Here is a 21,107-nt window from a genome sequence, read left to right on the forward strand (position 1 = left end):
GTGTCATCAATTATAACAGTTCTTAGTTTAAGGAAGTCCATTGTTTGACGATTGGCACTCCTCCCGGTGTGACCTTCACGAGTACAGTCTGTCTGGGGTCAGGACGAGGTTATTGTTGCTCATCTTTTAGCGCAGGCGCACTTCACTCAGTGACTCCTGTATCTCGTCTGTCCGTCAAAATAGGGATGGCAGCCATTTTGTGGCCACTCCAGTAAGGTCAACTTAAGCAAAGAAACACAAAACGTAATTAATACATGGAAGTGACTATTAAAATGTTATTCCCTCACTAAACCCTCTATGTGTGTGTATTTATCTAGCAAAAGCAACACGCAGTGCGGTTTATACTCCCATTTTAAAGCACGATTCACAAATCACATCACAAAAGCAACATATAGCATGCAAATTCTAAATATCTGACATTAGTATGCATACGAAATTAGTTTACATATCAATCAGGCCATGCAAATGCGATTCCCACGTGTATTTTCTAATTAGTAATGTTGATTAATTAAACTCAGCAAACCATTAACCCCTTGTGTGCCCCGCCCTTTCCCCGCCCTGTGCCGGGCGTTGAATTAGCGGGCGGGGTTCATGACGAGATAGTCTCGTCATGGGCACAGCGCAACCGCGGCCCATGACGAGACTATCTCGTCATGGGCACTCAAGGGGTTAATACTATTAATATTAATCAGTTATTCGTTTTAATTTAAAATGATAAAATGGAGGAGGTATACGAATCTTAGGGAAAACCTCACTCCAGCAATCCTCCCTTTGGTGATTTTATCACCACTAAACACCCAAATTTAGTACCCTTTTACGGAAATTTGAAATGACTTCTTACTCATAGCTCAAAATTCAGTTTCTTCATATTCATCTCTTTTTGCTTTTTTATACATACTTTCTTTCCATTCGTCTAAGGCTATCTCTTCTAAATCTTTTTCTGGATCTTTTCCTTTTCTCTTAATTATATCTTTTTATTTTATTATTTGTTTTCTTATTTCTACAACACATAAACCCTAATCTTATCACTAATATTGCAAATATCACACATGTTAATGGAATTTTTTTGTTACCTATAACAGTACTACCTATTTTAGCTAAGAAATTTTTAATAGCAGCTATTTTCTTTCCCATTCTTGTCCATACATCTTCAACCTCCAGTGGTACAAGTTCATCATGCAATTCAGTAATATTTTTAATGTAAACCTTTAGATCTTTACTTTCGTCTGGAATGTAAGTGCAACAATGTTGAACTTTCAGCATTCCACAGACTCCACCCTCTTTTGCCAATAGAATGTCAAGGGCAAGTCGATTTTGCATTACCATAGCACGCATGGCAACCATTTCAGTATTAACCAATAAAAATCCATTAGCAGTGCTTGTTGACAAGCGATCCACTACTGTAGACAATCTTCTAATTTTATTTGCATTCAGAGTTATTCCCACTGCTGGTATCAATGCACATAAGATGTCACCTACAATTTCTGCCCAAGCTTCTCTCTTTCTACGCACTAAATGACTATTTAAACTATTTACACCTTCTTCTCTGTCCATGTGAAAGATTTTGGGAAATACCAGACCTACATAACATGTGCCATACCAATGGTCTGGCAAACGATAATATGCCCTGTTCCCACAGATAAAATATATTCCAGGAAATACTGGATCTCTTCCACCTTTAAATCCCCATCCACCTATGATACGGTATGTATCATGGCACTCACTATTACCTACAAAAAGGTTATCATATGCAGTTTGATTCCTTCTTACACAAAATTTTCCTTTCTGAGGCCTATCTAAAGCTATCGTTGGTGTTGACTCTATTTTTGTCAGGTGTTTCTCCATTTCTAAGTCCCAAGCCGTTTTCTCAACCTTTCCTTCTGATGCCTTTTTGTGCATCTTATGCCTTCTTTCCTCAAACATATTAAAAAACGTATTTTCTTCTTTCTGCAAACTGCATGTCAAATTATATTTAAACACAACTTCTAATGTTAGTTCACTAGTCTCTAGAAAAAATTCACCTAAGACTTTAGCAGGTCTTACCTTATTTAGCTTATTATTAGCAGGCACTAATGCAAAAATGTTATCTACATCTGAAAAATAATACTCTAATTTCCCTAACTCATAAAATAAGCTAGCTATTACACTACATGTTATTCCATAAGTAGTTGGAAGGTGATGATAAGTCACTCCCTCTGCCACAGAAGCAGGTAAATGCATGCAGACGTAGCAGTCCCTTACATCCATAGTCTTTACATATTCATACAATAATTTTGAAAATACATTATTAGAGAAATCGTTAATAGACCTATCTTTATGCAAATGAATATTTGTTTCTACAGTCGGTACTACCTTCGAAATTTTACCTATATTAGTTTTGTTTTGACCATGTCCTTCTATTGTATCTATTGTGACTTTAAATGATATTACAAGAGCTAGGATGCTCCATAAAAGCATTATTAATCCTGTACAACAGCAACATGTTTTACACCATCTTTTCATGAATGTACATCTACCTTTACTACCATCTGTGTTAGCCATTTTTACTAAAATAGACCGTGTCTTTTGACTTAGCCTCTTCTACTTTGTGACCAGTTTCTAACCCAGAGCTTCTAAGCTTCTACTTGGTTCCACTAGTTTTCTACTTCTTCACTTTTATTATCGTTTTCCACATCAACAGCTTCTTTGGTTATTCAGTTTGGCATCTCATCGTCCTTTGCCTCCTTCTCCCAATCAGGATACAGAATTTCCTGAATCTCCGCTTCTTTTTCTCCAATGTCGGACAAGAGAACTCTCAGGATTTCTGATTCTTCTTCTTCTTTAACCACTTTCAGTAAAGCCTCCTCTGGATTTCCTTGACTGTCTGCCTCTTGGGATTCTTCAGGCAGGGCCACATACGTCAATTCCGGCGACTTATACTTCTGGTTAGGTTTTCTTGTTCTTCTGGACTCTTTGGTTACAACTGTTTCTTCCTCTTTTGATTTTTCCTGACTCGTGACTTCATTCACCTGTTCAGCTCTTGGTGATTTCACTCGAGACAATCGATATCTTAGTCTCTTTATTTTGTTTGGCCAAACTTCTGGTTTTACAGTTCTTCTCAATTTACTTCCTTTGACATTCTTTTCATTCTTTTCTTCTCTCCAAGCTCTCTTTCTCAGGACTCGACCTTCAGGTATTTCATTCTCACTCTCTTCTGACTCTGTCCCAACTTGCTTTTCCTTTTCACCAGTCTCTTTATCCACCACTTGTTCTGGTTTCCCTACTTCTTTCCCTCCTCGGGTCTCCGACACGCAATCTTCCTGCTGACTACTTGTCCCTTCACCTAGCTGGATGTTGCAGTTCCCTACACCTCCTCGGGGGTCTTCCGCAATCTGTCCCTCTCTCTCTGTATCTGTCCCTTCTTCATTCAAATCTATTATTTCAGGTGGAATTTCTCTCAGTTTTTCATCTGGAATTTGTTTTCTTTGACTTTCTTTTACTGCTTCTTCTTTGTCTTTTCCTTCCTTCTTTTTAGGTTCTTTTCTAGGACCTTTCTTTCTTTGCTCGTCTTCAGAGTCTGAGCTGTCAGAAATCTGCAATCTTCTTCTCAGAGAGACACTTCTGGGGACTAGAATCTGTTTTGGTTCGTTTTCCCCCCTTTCAGGATTTTCTCGTGTTTTTGGTTCTTCGTTGTCTGATTCAGTACTTGACTCTGATTCGTCATAGTACTCTTTCTCCTTGCAATCCACTGGATTTGGTATTCTCAGGGTATGGCTGGCATGAATCCAGTTTTTCAGTCCAGCACACTTCACAGCCGTTGTCGTGGTCAGAATGACTTGTCTTGGTTTTCCCCACCTGGGAACCAAACAGTTTCTTCTTCTGTGGACCTTTATCCTCACCCAATCTCCTGGGCTTAGATCATGGGCTGGCTTCTTTTCAAGGGTGGTGGCATCCGCTCCAACCTGATGAAACACAGAATGAACTGCGTCAGCCAGGCCTTTACAGTACTCCAATGCCATGTCATCAGAAATCGTCATCAGTTTGTTCACTGGTATGTAAGCATGCCTCATTGCACGTCCCATGATTATTTCATGAGGACTTAACGCTGTAGTTCTAACTGGGGTTGCACGTATGGTCATCAAAACTAGAGGCAAGACATCAGGCCATTTCATTCCTGTGGCTAAACACTTTTCCCAATTCTCTTTTTGATTGTACCATTCAACCACACCAGAAGCTTCTGGTCGGTAGGCACAGTACAGTTTCTGTTGTACATTCAATGCTTCACTGACCAATTTTACAATCTCATTATAGAAATGCCCTCCTCTGTCTGATTCAAGGGTCACTGGGAACCCGAACCTGGGGAAGAATTCTCTCAAAAGCAGCTTTGCTACTGTCAATCCATCATTTCTCCTTGTCGGGTATGCTTCTACCCACCTGGAGGATAGGCAGACTATGACCAGAACGTACCTCAATCTCTTACATGTTGGCATCTCAATGACGTCTATCTGCATTCTGGTAAAAGGCCCTCCTTCTCGGCCTATAGTTCCTAGGCTTACCACGGTCTTTCTTCCAGGATTGTATTGCTGACAAATTAGACATCTCTGACATAGACTTTCTGATATAATTCTGAATTTTGGGTTGTACCAGGTCTGCTTAAACTACCTGATCATAGCATCCCTCCCTATGTGTCCCTGGCCATGATACATCCGTGCCATGGTAGACAACATGCTATCAGACATAACTGGTCTTCCATCTCGATAGACCCACACATGATCCTTTTCCCTTGGTGCACATCCTGCTTTTACCCACTGCCTTGTTTCCTCATCTCCTGCTTCCTAGGAAGTCATTTCTTTCTCCTTTGCCCGATTGACTGAATACTGATTTCTGGCACAGTACTGCGCCATGTCATTGGCGTATCTGTTGCCGACAGTAACGTAATCCTCCCCTTGGTTATGGGCAGCACATTTCACCACAGCCAATTGTTTAGGCAGCTGTATCGCCTCAATCAACTTTCCAACCACTTCAGCATTCTTTATAGGAGTGGCCAAAATCGTGGACAACTCCGAAGCCATACTGGCTGTCAGTTATCACAGTCACTCTCACACCTTTCCCAATCTTGCATGCTCGAGTCAGAGCCACTAATTCTGCTACTTGAGCAGATTTTACTCCTTTTAGATAGGATGCTTCCATCACTGCTGCAACCGTGCACACTGCATATGCTGCACTCAACACCCCTTCTTCTGTTCTCAAACATGACCCATCAACAAACATTACATTATCATTTTCTGCCAAAGGTACATCTTTTATGTCTGGTCGTGGTTTCGTACAATATTCAAGCACATCCGAACAATCATGATCTGCTTCATCTCTCACTTCCACATTCTCAGCATCTGGTAACAACGTTGCTGGATTCACATTCACACATCTCGCAAGGCTCACATTCGTTGCACCTAATATGACTTTCTCGTACTTAGTCAGCCGACTATGTGTCATATACTGAGTACGACTGCTTGTTAAAAGAATCGCCACATCATGAGGTACAAACACTTTCAAAGGATATCCCATCACGATTCCTTCACTCTGCTCCAAACTTCGACATGTTGCAGCTACTGCTTTCAGACAACCAGGTAAGCCTACGGCTACTGGATCAAGCATCGATGAATAATATGCAATTGGTCTCCTCAATCTTCCATGCTTCTGGATTAACACAGAAAGTGCACATCCATTTCTTTCACTGCAATATAACTCAAATTCTTTTTCATAATCAGGCATACCCAATGCTGGGGCTTCACACAATCCATCTTTCAATCGTTTGAATGCTGCTAGTTCTTCTTTATTCAATTCAAGGGGATCTTTTACATCACTTCTTGTTAGCCGTACCAGAGGTTTTGCAATCAGCGAAAAGTTGCTGATCCACTGGCGACAGTACCCTACCATTCCCAGAAACATTCTCACTTCTCTTTGAGTCATGGGGGCTCTCATTCCTTTTATGATTCTGATTCTGTCTATTGTTATTTTCCTCAATCCTTTTTCAATGTTATGTCCCAAATACTGTACTTCCATCTTACAATACGCAGTTTGGCTGGGGACACTTTTAGTCCTCCATCTGCCAGGTGATTTAGTAAGGCTATAGTGTCTACTTCACAAGCTTCACGAGTTTTTGACGCCACAAGGAGGTCGTCGATATACTGCACTAGTACTGAACTCTCGGGCATTTGCAGACTTTCCAATGACTTTTTCAATAATTGATTAAATATTGAGGGGCTTTCTGTATACCCCTGTGGGGTATACATGCCAAAATACGGTCTCCAAACCGAAATGCAAAAATTTGCTGACTGTCGTGATGCAATGGGATGGAAAAGAACGCATGGCACAAATCAATCACTGTATACCATTCTGCATCATGGGGAATCTGATACAAAATCACTGATGGATTTGGTACAATGGGACAACATGGTACAACGATTTTATTTACCTTTCTCAGGTCTTGCACTATTCTGAACTTCCCATTTGGCTTTTTCAGGCCCATTATGGGTGATTTACATGGACTGCTCAATATTTCTCTCAGAATTCCTTGCTTGATCATTTTCTCAATTATTGGAGTTACTCCTTCAATTATTTCAGGTGTCAATCTATACTGAGGAATGTTCGGATAACTTACTCCATCTTTCACAGTAATTTTTACTGGGTCTACATTTCTCATTAGCCCTACATCTTCTCCGGTGAAATCCCAAACCTCTGCTTTTACAGACAGTTTCAATTCTTTAGGTAGTTCATCTGGATTAAATACTGCATATGATCCGATATTTTCACATTCTCTGTTGGCTATGGTCATTTTATACAATACATCCTCATCTGGTGTTTCAAAAGCTATTCCATCCGGAGTACAAAATATAGTGCAATTCATCTTGCACAACAGGTCCCTACCTAGCAAGTTCACAGGACTAGTGTCACACACCACAAATCGGTGCATTTCAGAAAATTTCCCTATACTAACTTTTACGGGTTCTGTAAGGTATGTTTTTAACTGTTGGTTAGATACGCCAACTACTTGGATTGTTTCATCCGAAAGAGGAAGATTCTTAACATCAGCTGATCTAATAGTAGATCGAGTAGCGCCAGTGTCCACTAGGAAACTAATGTTTTCATCATTAATCTTCCCATCTACAAATGGTCCTGTCTGGTCTACTTCTAGAGTTGCCCCAAGTACGCACTCTTCTTCCTCCCTTCGGCACCGTCAATAACCCATTTCTGAATCACTTTCATCATGTTGCAGCCAATACTGCGAAACAGTGCGAGCGCGTGATGGTTTATTTACCTGTTCTTCATTGTAGAATCCCGATTCCTTACTATACTTCTGTGAGTTTCTGTTCTGTGGAAAAGGTGGTTTTGGCACCTGATTCTGGGAGGTAACCACCTGCTGCTGTTGCTGCAGTTGACCACCCACCTCTTTCTGCACCTGTGGATTCAACGATCGATTTTCATTATTAGTATTTGGAGGGTTCTTACACTCGGATTTCCAATGCCCTAACTCACTGCAATTGTGACATGGGAATTTCTTTTTAGCTTCTTCTATATTACCTTTCCCTTTCCCTGAACCAAATCTTGGTCTTACTCCTGGATTGTTCGCTTGTTCTACCAACTGAGCTTCCTGTCATTCGGCTACCTTTACCTGTACCCACATTGCCTTTTCTTTCAGTTTCCGCTGTTTTGCCTCAATCTCATCGCTGAAATATTTTGCATGTCTCAAAACGTCATCTATTTTCTTATTTTGCCAATCAACTGTATGCTGCTTTATCATTTCACCAATTTCTGGGCGTAAACCATATACAAATCTGTATACGAAATGACTCAAATCTTTATCACTCAAGTTCTCATCTCCACTGTACTGTTTAAAAGCCTGAATTAGCCTCTCATAATATGCATGTACTGACTCCTTGCTTTCCTGTTGGGTTCTATCAATTTTTACCCTTCGGTCTCTTTAGGGGGTACATTATTTTTCAGAAATGCCATAACCTGCTCATATTTCTTCATTACTTCTGGGTCGGGAGCTCCCGTCTTAGAGTCCCTAGGATACTCCTGAGTGGGCCAATTTATCATCAGCTTGCATTCTGTCCACAAATCTGCTGGTACTATTATATCGAATAGACTATTCAAATCTATCCATAATACCTTCGCCAATTTTACAAATCTGTCTACCTGCCGGTACCACTCAACGGGCTTTTCGCGTAGTCGAGGGAAATCATTTGGTCTCGAAGATTTCTCAAAACAGCCAAATTAAAGGAACCATGTTCTGGGAACGCCAGGACTCCATCGTCCTTGGTGTATTTTACCCAATTATCTAACCAAATACATATTTCACAATCATTGTAGATGCGGGTGTTTTCGGGGGTGGAAGTAATTGTCCTTCCCTAGTCTCAACTACTTTATCTTTCTTGAACCACCTTTTAATTTTTCCAAACCACGATTTCTTCTTTTCTGGTGGTTGGTAATACATTTTCTCGATTTCCGTGTACCGTTTAGTCTTCTCACAATGGTACCGCTATTCTGTCCACTCAGAGCGCGACTCTTACTAACGCACCAATCAGGAGCGTCTACGTCACTATCACAATCCTCCAATCTCAGCGCGACTCACACTAACACTCCAATCAGGGAGCGTTTACGTGACTCTGTATTCCTCCACTCTTAGCGCGGCTTTACACTAACGCACCAATCCGGAGCGTTTTACACCTCCATTCTACTGTCCAATCCCAGCGCGGTCGTTCTGACGTCAGCAGCCGCTGCGGCAGCTCTGCTCTGCTCTCGTCTACCCCTCCTTTACAAGACCACTCCGTGAACTCTTACTGCAACTTTTACGATTCGATTAGTAACAACAATAAAACATCTCCATTGTCTGATTCGCTAACCAAAGAACAGCAAATGACCTTTCTCACGAGAATTCCGTCTTTCCCGAGAACAGAGCTTACCTCTGTACTACTACGGAAACGTTACTTTCGTTGATAAAGTAGCACATCCCTCTACTTCACCCTTCTATCAAGCCTCAACTAACCGCTTCTCTAGAATTAAATAACACTAGAGTTTTGCCATTAATTAGAATGCCTTTTTCATACACACACTGTCATACAGGGAAAATGTAGATCATTCACGCAGACTTCTTTCTTGAGAGCAGCGCTTACCTCTGCCCTACTTCAGAATATACCATTCGTTAACAAAGCAGCGCTCCCCTCTACTTTGTCCTTCTAGCAAGCTCAGAATATACCTGCTACCTTTTCAGTAGTAAGCGTTATCGGTATGCCATTTGGTTTCCTGGTACCTAAGACCAAAATTTCACAAGTAACCCTTTGCTAACATTCATACTTTTCTCACACAGAGAATATCACTAATGACAACACATGACGATGCTGTCGAATCGAACCCTGACAATGCACCGTGCAACTTCACTTGTCACACGTTTTCCCTGTGTACCTACAGGGCAACAACAATCCCGTCTTTCCCGAGAGCAGCGCTTACCTCTGCTCTACTAAGGAACTGTTACAAACTTCCGACTTCCTACATCCCAGAAGCCGTGCAAACAACATATAACTCGACGCAACTCAACATAGAGTGTTAGTACATAAACCAATACCAATCAATAATCAATAAGCTATTTACAAGCAATCGTCACTAAACCCAAAACAATAGCTAACCATCATTCTGCTACCAGAAAACTGTTCCAGCGCTGAATACCAAAATCCCCTTTCTACGTCACAGACCACAGATCTCTTCAACCACATTCATTCACTCATTCATTGGTGGGGCCCATAACACCAATCATTCATTCTACTTTAGATCAATGGTCCTCGAGAGAGAGAGAAAGGGGAACTCCTTTCTCTATTCCATGCGCTGGAAATGGGAGGTAAAAGTACAAATTCCCTGATGAGTAACAAGTTCACCTATTCCTCCCTACCTCACCAGGGTCTCAATACCTTATAACCTAGCAATTCCTCCCATGAATAGGCCATGGATCAGCTGAGTTGCTGGGAAAAGTGACACTTAATTCTTCTAATCAATATACATCAATACACTTCAAATAATAACCCGACACAGTTCTTAAATGAATTGAAATGTTTATCTAAATAAAGCATAAGAAAATCATAAAGCCGCACCCGAGCACTTCACAGGTCTTTAAAAGACCATTTGCATGTTAATAAGGCCTTGCTTTTGTTTCACCTAAGAGCCCCTGCAGCTCCACTCTGCCTATTGTTTGAAGATTCAGCACCCCCCCCCCCCCCCCCCCGAAATTTGTTCTTAGCACCCCCCGAAATTTGGCTCTAGTTGCGCCTCTGCTGCCTGGCATAAACAAATAAATGACTTACATTTTGTAAGACTTCGAGTGTGCCTCTAAAAGGAGAGCAAAGCCTACCTTTTAATTCTGCATTGCGGGATGACCTAACCTTTAATTAAATAATTAAAAAACCGGGATATGTATTTAAAATTAGGTAAAGTACTGTCGGGAAACCTGGACAGTCACCTGAAAACCGGGACTGTCCCAAGAAATCCCGGACGTCTGGTCACCTTACTTCAGCCAGCCACTGACACTGCCCAAAACTTGCCGTGTACTAACATCAGGCGGGGATAATTGTGGGGGGTAAACTTGAAGGGACTTAAGGATAGGAAACCAGGGGAAAGGATTACCCTAGGACTTGGGATAGTCGTAGAAACGAACAACCACCGTGGTGATTCCTTGTGTCTCTCTGACGATGAACTGTAAGACCGCCCTCATATGCCACGGCCAGTAAGGCGCGCCCGCTGGTTTGGAGGCGCGTGAGCAGAGACGTCACACAGCCGTCAGCAACCAGCCTACAGTTGCCAGACAGGAGCAGTAGTAATCTCAGCCGGTGGCTGGTTTGGTGACGCTTTCCATGGCCGCCTGCAGGATGGAAGCGAGGGTCAAGTGTTGCCGGGGCGCGTGGGATCACCGCACGTTCTTGTGCTTGCTCGCCTTAATGATCTTCCCGTCGTGCATCGCGGCCCCGGGTGAGTTTTAATTAAACGCAGCATTTCTTCCTGGTTTTGGAACCGGAGAAGCCCTTCAAGAATTTGTTTCCGGGTGGGGAAGGCGCCCTGCTATTTACTCCACCACATACCAATAGAAAATGAAAGAGTCCATTAAAATATCGATTTGTGTGGTGTTGCAGGCTCGGTGCGCCTTTCTATGCTTCTTCGTCTAGTGATAGCTGTGGACTTTCCATTTTCTCTGGATCCTTCTAATTTGATGCCTGTGGTGGGAATTGAAACCCAGAAACACGCCGCTAGCTTTGGTAATGAACATGAATCCATAAAAGCCAAAATCGGTGTCCGTGAAACTGATCTGCAACTCCCTTTTTTAAGATTAGTTCATCATTTACATCTTTTTCGTACGATATTCCATTTAGAGACCTGGCAGTACAGCTGTTTTTATGTGGCACTGTAATTAGTTTCCAACACTTGTGTGTCATTTCTTCTACATGCCCTTTTATATTTACTTCCCCAAGGGTGATTATTTTTCTCGCACTTATTAGCTGCGACTCACGGAAAGGAATTTACCAATTTTATATCAACTGTTGTCATTGTGTTCTGTCAAGTTTTCAATTCCACCAGTTTTGTAATCGGGGTCGTACATTTTTAAGGCTACGCAACATTTTTTAGGTTACGCAAGTTAATTCTTTTTGATTTTGCAATTATAGAAGATCCTCAAACTTGAACACCTGCTCCGTCCCCGAGTCTCGATTAAAAAAAATAATTGTATTCTTAAAAAGCGGGGTTGATGATTAATATTATGCAGTGACTTCACAAAAAGCGACACCACAACCCATCAAGCCTCTGACATTGGGTGTTGGTCTATTTTCTATACTTAGTCCAGTGTTCTGTTTATTCATTCGCCTAGCGACCATTCCGTGTAGTCACATATATATGAATATGTTTCAAGTTCTCATATAATAATTAGAAGTAAGGAGGGTTGGTTATCGTCAGTGCTGGTTTTTCATTTCGATTCAGATGTTAAGAAATACAATATTTCCATGTACTGTTGTTTGTTGTAGGGTTAAGGTTCACAGAGTTGAAACTAATTTTCTAACGCAAACAATCCTTCCATTGTCAGTCATATTTTGCACTTAATGTGCCTGTGACGTTCTGATCTGATATCATTGTTTGTTTCCATATACGTATCCCCTCTCTAAACACTAATCCTTTTTATGTATTTATGTTACGATGGTGCTAACCGTTATTTGAAACTCACTCCTGCATTATTGTTCTGCAGTTAGACTTTATAGATAGTACTCTTTGCGCCGTTCCTTGGCTTGCCCCTTCTTCTGAGGCCGCATACCCTGTGCTTTAAATGGGAAATTAGAACTGCCGGTACTCACTAATGGGTAGGTATTTAGAGGCGTCTCTGGGGGCGTATCTGTGAACCAGGAAGGTAATAATAGCCACATACGTAAGCTTTAACGCAAATGCTCTGATTGTCATGTAAAGCGCTTAAATGCCCATGGGCCAAATTCGCACGAAATCAAACTGCCTCCTTACATAAGAGACATAGCAAGCATCAGCTTCTATGTAATACGTGCAGAGTCTAATTTTTGGCAGTTTGATATTGCGTGAATTTGGGCCATGGGCATTTACGATTTACATACAATCAGAATATCTGCATTAAAACTTACTTTTTTAAGACCCCTGGTTATGGGAGTTGTCCAGAACCACAGGATGATGAGCGGACGTTGGGATTTAACCCTGGTTCTTCAGTTCCACTTTCGGCACCTCTGACCATATCGTCATTCTTGTTGTGATGCCAATGAGAACCAGAGCCGCAACTAGAGTCAAATTTCAGGGGGGGGGTGGGGGGAGTGCTAATTCTTTCAGCAATAGGCAGCAGAGATGCAGGGGCTCTAAGAAGGGGTGAGAAACAGAGCCTCGTTAAAAAGCAATTGGTCTTTTAAAGACCTGTGCAGTACTCTGGTGCGGCTGTGTGCGCTCCCAGTAAGCTTTCTCATCCCGGGCTGCCACACGACGGGGGAGGGGGTTGGGGTGTCTGAAGCCCTTTGATCCCAATGAGCTTGCTCGCCTGATGAGAACCTAACTGCAGGAGCACCCCAGCACAGAAATGCACAGGCTGTTGCCAGCCAGAGCAGCACCTCAACACGCACCATCTGTTGCACGTACCCATACTTCAGGGCCTGAGCCCTGCTGCTTCATGGAGTACCAGTACTCTCCTTGCCCGAAAATAAGTTCCAGTACTCAGGGGTAGAAAACTGAGAAGTGCCGGTACTCAGTACGGGTGAGTACCGGCCCATTTAAAGCACTTCGCATACCCTTATTCATGATGGGTTCTTCCTTTGCTATACGATTGAGTCCATTCATATCAAGATGTCCAACATGAGCTAAATCTATCAACCATCCTCTTAAAGTTTAGGAGGTACATAACGTGACCCTTTCTTAACCAAATCCTAATTTACAGACAACACACTATGCACCTTGTAGATATTTTTGTCTGCCTCATTGGAAGATTGCCAAACCCCTCCTTTTAGAAGCTTATTGTGAAATCCTTCTACCCACCAATCTTCAACCAAACTGGCACCATATTCTTCTTCACCAATCTTGAGAGATTGCTGCTTCATTAACATTTCCTGGTATATACCTTACATTAAATTCAGAACTCCTGCAAAGCCACGTTCCACTTACAAATGCGGCTTGATACACAAACTAACCATTTCTTCTCAAAGCTCTCATATTGGGGTTTGTGGTCTCAAAGCACCTCACACTTCACCCCCCTTAAAAAAACAATAAAGTCCTCTATTGCTCAGTAAACAACCAGCACTTTTTTTTCTATAGTTGAATATTTGAATTCTGATCCTCTCAGTGCTCTGGAGGCAAATGTTATTACCACTTCCTCCTTACCCTGATTTTGCTTCAGTACTGCCCCATCCCTTGTCATTGGCATCTGTGGAAACCGTACAAGGCAAACCCGGGATAACACTGCCCAAATTCTGCATTTCCTTAAACATGTTTTGATATTTACAAATTCTTTCTCACACTGTTCATTCTACACAAAGTCAGACTCTTTCTTCAACAATTCATGCAAAGAACTACTCCTACTGGCAAAATTGTGTACAAAGCGAGAATAAAACTCGGTCATCCCCAGGAAAGAATGTGCAGTGTAGCCAGTCTTGTATGGCATTGACAAGATCATCTTTGGGATTAACGCCTTAATCATAGATAATGGCTTAAGTAGACTATCTCTTCTTGAGCAAATGTGCATTTTTTCACTTTTAGTGTGAAACCATTTTCTTTCAGAACATCAAGCTCACTTTTGGCCCTCTTTGCATGTTGCTTTTTATCACATCCAAATATTAGAATGTTGTCTTGGAAATGCATGGAGGTAAACCTATATGTACCAAACCGTGTAATAAATGAGGTTTCTTTGAGTCTCACCTGGTAGTAGGCAGAAGTAAGATCTAATGTAGTGAGCCATTTTGTTTCTGAAAAAGTTCCTACCATTTCCAAAATATTAGGTAGCAGGAATTTACCCTCAAGGACCCTTTTATTAAGTTCCCTCAGATCAACACCAAGTCTTCTCATGGTTGGGGATTGCGGGACACAATAATTGGAGCTACCCACTTACAAGAGAAAGGAAATGGGCCATTTTAAGTTTAAAGCAGTGCATAGAATTAAAAAACAATCCTTGAAAACTCAATGGAAAATTCTATAAGATCTAAAGGAAACTATTTGACACAGTTAACCTGAACCTTAGAGTTATCATTATGAGTTAATTTAACACCTAAGAGTTTTTGATGTGGCCAAGTAGGAATAGTACTCCAAACACTGAAGAACAGACTTTGCCTTCTGCCACATTGCCTTTAAAATTGAAGCAACATTCAAAATAAGCTACGAAATGTATTGGTTTACCACCATATGCAATAGGTTTAACATCCAGTTCAAACATCTTGACTTTTCCCTTTTAAATATTTGTGAAACATCACATCAGATATTAAGATCAGTCTTGCTCCTGAATCCATCATCATTTCAATGCCTATATCGTTTATTAAAACGACATCATAGGGATTATCCATCTCATTTTGATACGATTGATGGTACCTTCAAATTGTAGAAGAAAGAGCTCCTCACCAACATTAACTTCATTGATCTTTGCACCATTATTTTCTTTGATTGTTGCATACCTTCTGATTACGTGTACAACCCTTCTCAAAAGTACCCTTTTCACCACACATATTGCATGCACATCTGATTGCAGGGCAATCTTATTTTTTTTATTTGCCAGCACCTGACTGTGCTGCATCTGAAAAGGGCACCTTTAAACTTTTTTATAGTTTTGTTCTTGGAAGTTGAGCTGCACCTACTATCAAGCTGAAGAGTTGTAGTTCATTTTTTACTTTGCACAGTTCTGCCACACATGCTAAAGAATGCTCAATCTGCTTAACTCTCATCGATACTTTATAAAGTTTATGTTCACCTTTTAACCATAACTCCTCTCTGAATTTGTCATTTCTAAATTTCAGCATGAACTGATCTCTAATACTTTCTTCAGTATTGTTACCAAAATTGCATGGATACGCAAACTGCCTAAGAGGAGTAACATAGTCTTCAACTGACCCACCACTTTGTTGAGAACATATTCCAAATTGATACAGTTCGAAACTTATGCACGTTTTGGGCAAACATTTTTTAATCTAGTTTCTTTAAGCACACTTCATAGACTAGATATGGCATCATCACTTTCATTGTGAGACAAATCAGACGGATTTTCAAATATCTGTTGTCCCTCAGAACCCTAGCAATGGAGAAGCAAAAATGCTTTTTTCTTTTCAGCTGAGAAACTAATGACACAGACTTATTAAACACTTTTTCTTCCATCAGACTATTTTAACAGTGCGTCCCCAGGCACTGATAGAAATAATGGTGGAGGTGAAATATTCTGCATATCTGAAATAATGCTGGCAGTTAGTGCAAAAAAACCCCCTGAAAAATAAATTGCAGGAAAATATATAAAATAAAAAAACACCAAGAACAAACACCAATATCCGATCTGACCACCGGTAATCAATTCATTACCCGATTAACATAATAACCTGTAGTTAGTTAACAAGAAAAAATACTCACAAGAACAAGTTCATATGCAAATCCACAAAATAACCAGTAGATGGTAGTATAAAACAAAACTTCCAGTCCGGAGAGAGGAAGTGACGTGAGTTCTTCACATTGCTCATCAATCAATCAATCAGTGAATTTTAAGCGCACTACTCACCCGTGAGGGTCTCAAGGCGCGGGAAGGTGCGGTGGGGGGGGTATGCAGCTCCGTTCAGTCGAAGAGCCAGGTCTTGAGTGCCTTCCTGAAGGCATTCAGGGAGGGGGTGTGTCTGATATTGATCGGGCTCTCGTTCCAGGTCTTTGCCGCGATGTAGGAGAAGGCTCTTCCTCCTGTTCTGGCTTTGCGGATGCACAGGGTTTCAGCGAGGGCGAGGTTGGTGGATCGGAGGTTTCTATTAGGTACGTGAAAGGAGATTCTCTTGTTGAGGTATTGGGGTTCGGTGTTGTGGAGTCATTTGTAGGCGTGGGTGAGTATCTTGAAAGTGACTCTCTTCTTGATGGGGAGCCAGTGGAGGTTCTGTAGGTGTTGGCTGATATGTTCGTGTCAAGGGGCGCTGAGAACGAGTCTGGCTGCGGTGTTATGTAGTGTCTGGAGCTTGCTGAGTGGAGACTTGTTGATCCCGCCATAGAGGGCGTTTCCATAGTCCAGTCTACTGGTTATGAGTGCGTGGGTGATGGTCTTCCTTGACTGGTGCGGGGGGGAGGGGGTGATCCATTTGAAGGTCTTTTGGAGGATGCGGAGGGTGTTGAAGCAGCTGGAGGTGACAGCGTTGACCTGTCGGTTCATGGAGAGGGAGGAGTCGAGTATGATGCTGAGATTCCTGGCGTGGTCCGTTGGGGTCGGGGGGGCTGCCGAGGGCTAATCAATAGTGACACCTCCTTTACAATACTGAGATTCTGTGTAGCCAGGTAGAAGTTTAATGGCAGCAGTTCATCTCTGTGAGAACCATTTTTTGGGGGTTTCCTTTAAATTCCTTCTTTGCGCTGAATTGTAGTTAAAAAGCTGCTGTATCCGCCATATGTTTGCCTAGCTGGCTCCAAGAGTGCACAGACCAGAGTAGCTTGTGGAGGACCTCAAACGGCATGCTCAAGCGTCACAGTGTATTGAGTCAGGTAGGCTGTTGCAGAGTGCACCTGGTGTCAAATGAGAGGCTTGATGAGCCGGTGCTGGAGCAGCGGAGTAGTGCACACCCGTTGAATCGTTAAAAGTTTGGCATATATAAAATACTAAAATGTTTATACAAAGCTGTGAGACCGGCCTCACGGCGTTGCCCTCCCAATCATCCAGCCAACCTGCAACCACCCTCAAGACACGACATCTCCGACTCCGGCCGCCCCAGCCACCCAGATCCGAGGGCCGGCCAGAGCCTGACAGACTCGACACCCTACCACGCATGTCCGACCGAGGGAGCGGGAACCCTCGAGCCAGACCCAAAGGCGCCAGCCCAGTCACACCTCGGGTCGCCTTCCCCGGGAAGACTCGATCGGCCACCAGGCCCATGGGGAGCAGGCGCCTCCCCTGCCGAGCGTCTGGGGTCCCTCCCAGACCCACCTGAAAAGGCCAGAGAAGTGAGCGGCAGGAAATCCCGCCGAACCCCCTCCGTCACCCCAGTCCCCCCTCTGCGAGGACCCCGGACTTCAAAGAGCAAGCGGACTATAACAAGGGGTGCCGGAGAAACGAAGGTAGAGAAGACCTGGAACCATCCGAGCCTGCTGACGCTGTCGCGGCTCCTGAACGCTGAAGTCACCTGGGCCTGCTGAGTGACTCGCGGCCTCTTGCTATTGAACCATCTGAGCCCTGCTGACGAGGTCGCGGCTCCCGAGCACTGAACCACCTGGGCCTGCTGAGTGACTCGCGGCCTCTTGCTAGTGAACCATCTGAGCCCTGCTGACGAGGTCGCGGCTCCCGAGCACTGAACGACCTGGGCCTGCTGAGTGACTCGCGGCCCCCAGCTATTGAACCATCTGAGCCTTGCTGACGGAATCGCGGCTCCCGAACTCCGACCACCTGTGCCTGCTGAGAGACTCGCGGCGCTCCCCTTGAGGACGACTCGGTAAGAGATCGCCCAGAGAATCGACACCCTCCAGCTCGAGGATTGTGAGCTATCCGCAGGGTATTTCGCAGAGACACTATCTTGAAAGACTGTCCCGCTACCCCCCATTCCCCTCGACCGATTTGTGGTACTTTCTGCCACTGCTGTACTACTTGCATCTTGGATCATAAAGACCCCTTGAAAATCATCGATAAAAGAACCTATCGTCCTACAAAGAATACGTGTGGTGTCACTCTGTTCGTAGTGTATATCAGGGTGTGCGCGCCTAGTTCGGCCTACGTGGGAGAGGTGGGTCAAAGGGGTGGGCAAGACGGGCATCGAACCCCCCTCCGGCGAACGCCTTTCCAACATTTGGTGGCAGCGGTGGGATCCGAGCCGACACCGAAAGAGAGCGTGCAGTAAACGACTGACACACTACCAAACAGAGATGGAAGGAGAAACCTCCCTGGGTGCCGCAGGTACCGAAATAAGCTCACCGTTCCGAGAGGATCAATTGGACTATTACACACATAGAGAATTAAAACAGTTTTGCAAAGACCTTGGCATCGCTACCACCGGATTAAGCACAAAGGAAGACTTCCAGAAAGTATTGAAAACCTGGGTCGAGACGGGGGCGCCCCCGACCCAAACGGAAGGAGACTCTGCCCATGAACAACAAAGCATCCCGGCGAGAAACAACGGGCCAGAGGGGAACCTGTCCCCCGAGGAGCTAGCGGACCGAGAGAGAAGCCGCAACCACGAACTTGAACTGGCAAAACTAAAAATCGAGGGAGAAATAAAACTAGCAGAGAAAAAGTTGGCCGTTGAGCAGTTACGGCTACAAGGGGAACTCGAAGAGAAGAGACGCCAAAGAGAGCACGACGAAAAGAAGCTCCAGCTAGAACATGAACGCAGCCTGAAGGAGATCGAGTGGCGGGCTAAAAACGAAAAGTCACAGCCACCCGGGAATCCACCGGCCGCTCCCACCGGGGAAACCAAAGTCCACATCCCCAAGGATGTGGTAAAAGAGTATTACAAGAACGACGATATCCAGCAGTGGTTTAAGGCCTACGAAGTCGCCATGACCTCTCACCGAGTCCCGCGGAAGGATTGGGGGGCTGGCCTATGGGGCCGGTTCTTAAGCGAAGGAAGAGACACCCTGCTAGATCAGCCCTCCACGGTCATGAACTCCTACAGCCACATGAAGGAAGCCCTCGTGGGCCGGTATGGACTCACCCCCGAAATGTACCGACAACGGTTCCGAGATTGTAAGAAGATACCGGGCACCACGTGGGTAGAATACGTGAACTTTTACAGCCGAGCCTTGGACGGGTGGATCAAGGGCAGCAAGGTCTCCACCTTCGAAGAACTGTTTGATCTGATTGCCTGGGAACATTTAGCGGCCAATTGCTTTGTAGAACTGCGCCAGCATCTCCTGGACAGCAAACTCACCGACCCTCGGAAGCTGGCCGCTGAGGCTGATCGTTGGGTGAATACCCGAGCCACCCGAGGCCCCGTGGGGGACTACGGCCGCCACAGTCTAGGCCCCCCCCGCCAGAGGGGCGGAGGGAACCACGGCCGACCAAGAGACTTCCCCGGGGGGTCCTCAACCAGCCCCCCCAGCAGCCCACCAGCGGCGGGTTCAGCCCCGTCTCCAGCAAGCACCGGAGTCGCAGGACGGCTAGGTCCACGAGCTAGGATCACCTGCTTCCGCTGCCAACGGCCCGGACACTACGCCAATGACCCCCAGTGTCCCCAGTATCAGCGAACCACAACGACCAACCCCCCGGCCCGGCAGATGGCCTCCGTGGCTCTGGGGGAAGAGATGGAGGACTCCGAAGAATGGGAACCGGCGGCCATGGCCCTGGTCTCCCTTGGTGATCGAGAAATGGTCCCCGGTACACCCTTGCCCGCCAACACAAAGAAATACCGACAGCAGGTGACCATCAACGGCCACCGAGTCGAGGGCCTCCGCGACACCGGGGCGAGTGTCACCGCGGTCCACCGCAGCCTAATTTCAGAAGACCAGATCCTAACCGGTGCCCTCTGTCCGGTCGTATCCTCCGACAATTCTGAGAGCCTCTGCCAGATGGCGCTGATGCCCTTCGAGTGGGGAGGGGTCTCCGGAGAACTGAAGGTAGCGGTCCGGACATCACAGCCCGTAGACTGCCTCCTGGGCAACGACCTGGAGAGTTCCCCGTGGGGGCAAGTAGAACGAAGAGCCCATCTGGAGATGATGGGCCTACCAGAATGGGTCTGCGCCACCACGCGCTCCATGACCGCGCGATTGCCTCTCTCCGAGGGCAGTGAGGCCCTCCTACCGGACACTATCCCCGAGAGCCGGGACACTCTACCCGAAGCGGACAACCCTCCTTCGGAGGGAGAAGAAGACACTAAACCGGGAGAAGGGCCAGAACCTTCCGCCCCGGAGGCCCTGACTGAGCTCGGAGAACTGCCCGAGATGGGCCAGTGGCGCTGTGAGGGGGGGCCCTCCCGGGAAGAATTCTGCCAGGAACAAGCCACTTGCCCCTCCCTCGTGGGACTCAGAAAACAAGCCGAAGGCCAGGCCGCCGGTGACCGAACCGGAACCCATTGGATCTATTGGGACAATGGCCTCCTATGCAGCGAGCAAAAGTCCGCCGAACTAGGCGCAGCCCGGGTACTGGTGGTACCCCTGCGTTTCCGGAGCTTCCTCCTGGGCCTGGCCCACGATGTACCCTTGGCAGGACACTTAGGCCAAGACAAGACATATCAGCGATTGGTTACCCACTTCTATTGGCCCAAGATGCGAGCGAATGTAGAAGTACACTGCAAATCCTGCCTCACGTGCCAGGGCAGTGGGAAGAGTGGCGGAAAACGCAAAGCTCCCTTACAACCGTTCCCCGTTGTGAGTACCCCGTTCGAGCGGGTCGGCATCGACATCGTGGGACCCCTGGATCCGAAGACCGCCCAGGGCCACAGATTCATCCTTGTCCT

At 45.0% G+C, this 21,107-nt stretch overlaps 2 protein-coding genes across 2 annotated transcripts in view; one reads left to right on the forward strand and one right to left on the reverse strand.

The window, feature by feature from the left end:
* Positions 1-690: 690 nt before the first annotated feature.
* LOC146810970 (uncharacterized) lies at positions 691-10,882 on the reverse strand. Its single transcript, XM_085615024.1, has 4 exons — positions 10,855-10,882; positions 10,654-10,736; positions 7,298-7,438; positions 691-3,941 (listed from the first exon to the last, which is right to left on the reverse strand). The coding sequence occupies exons 1-4, from the start codon at positions 10,880-10,882 to the stop codon at positions 2,694-2,696; spliced, it is 1,500 nt and encodes a 499-aa protein (XP_085471150.1). The 3' UTR covers positions 691-2,693.
* C7H5orf15 (chromosome 7 C5orf15 homolog) overlaps positions 10,749-21,107 on the forward strand; it is a 107,182-nt gene continuing 96,823 nt past the window's right edge. Inside the window, exon 1 of the mRNA XM_085618027.1 lies at positions 10,749-10,995. Within this exon, the coding sequence (XP_085474153.1) occupies positions 10,881-10,995 (115 nt within the window). The 5' untranslated portion in view covers positions 10,749-10,880. The remainder of the gene's footprint in view (positions 10,996-21,107) is intronic.

The sequence above is a fragment of the Triturus cristatus genome, chromosome 7 (assembly GCF_964204655.1).
Source record: "Triturus cristatus chromosome 7, aTriCri1.1, whole genome shotgun sequence".
Taxonomy (NCBI): domain Eukaryota; kingdom Metazoa; phylum Chordata; class Amphibia; order Caudata; family Salamandridae; genus Triturus; species Triturus cristatus.

Coding starts and splice junctions, on each gene's coding strand:
- LOC146810970 (XM_085615024.1), bottom strand. CDS start 10,882: ATGGAAAGCGTCACCAAACCAGCCACCG. Junction 10,737..10,854: donor CGTCACCAAACCAGCCACCG/GCTGAGATTACT, acceptor GTGGCATATGAG/GGCGGTCTTACAGTTCATCG. Junction 7,439..10,653: donor CGACTATCCCAAGTCCTAGG/GTAATCCTTTCC, acceptor TTGAATCCACAG/GTGCAGAAAGAGGTGGGTGG.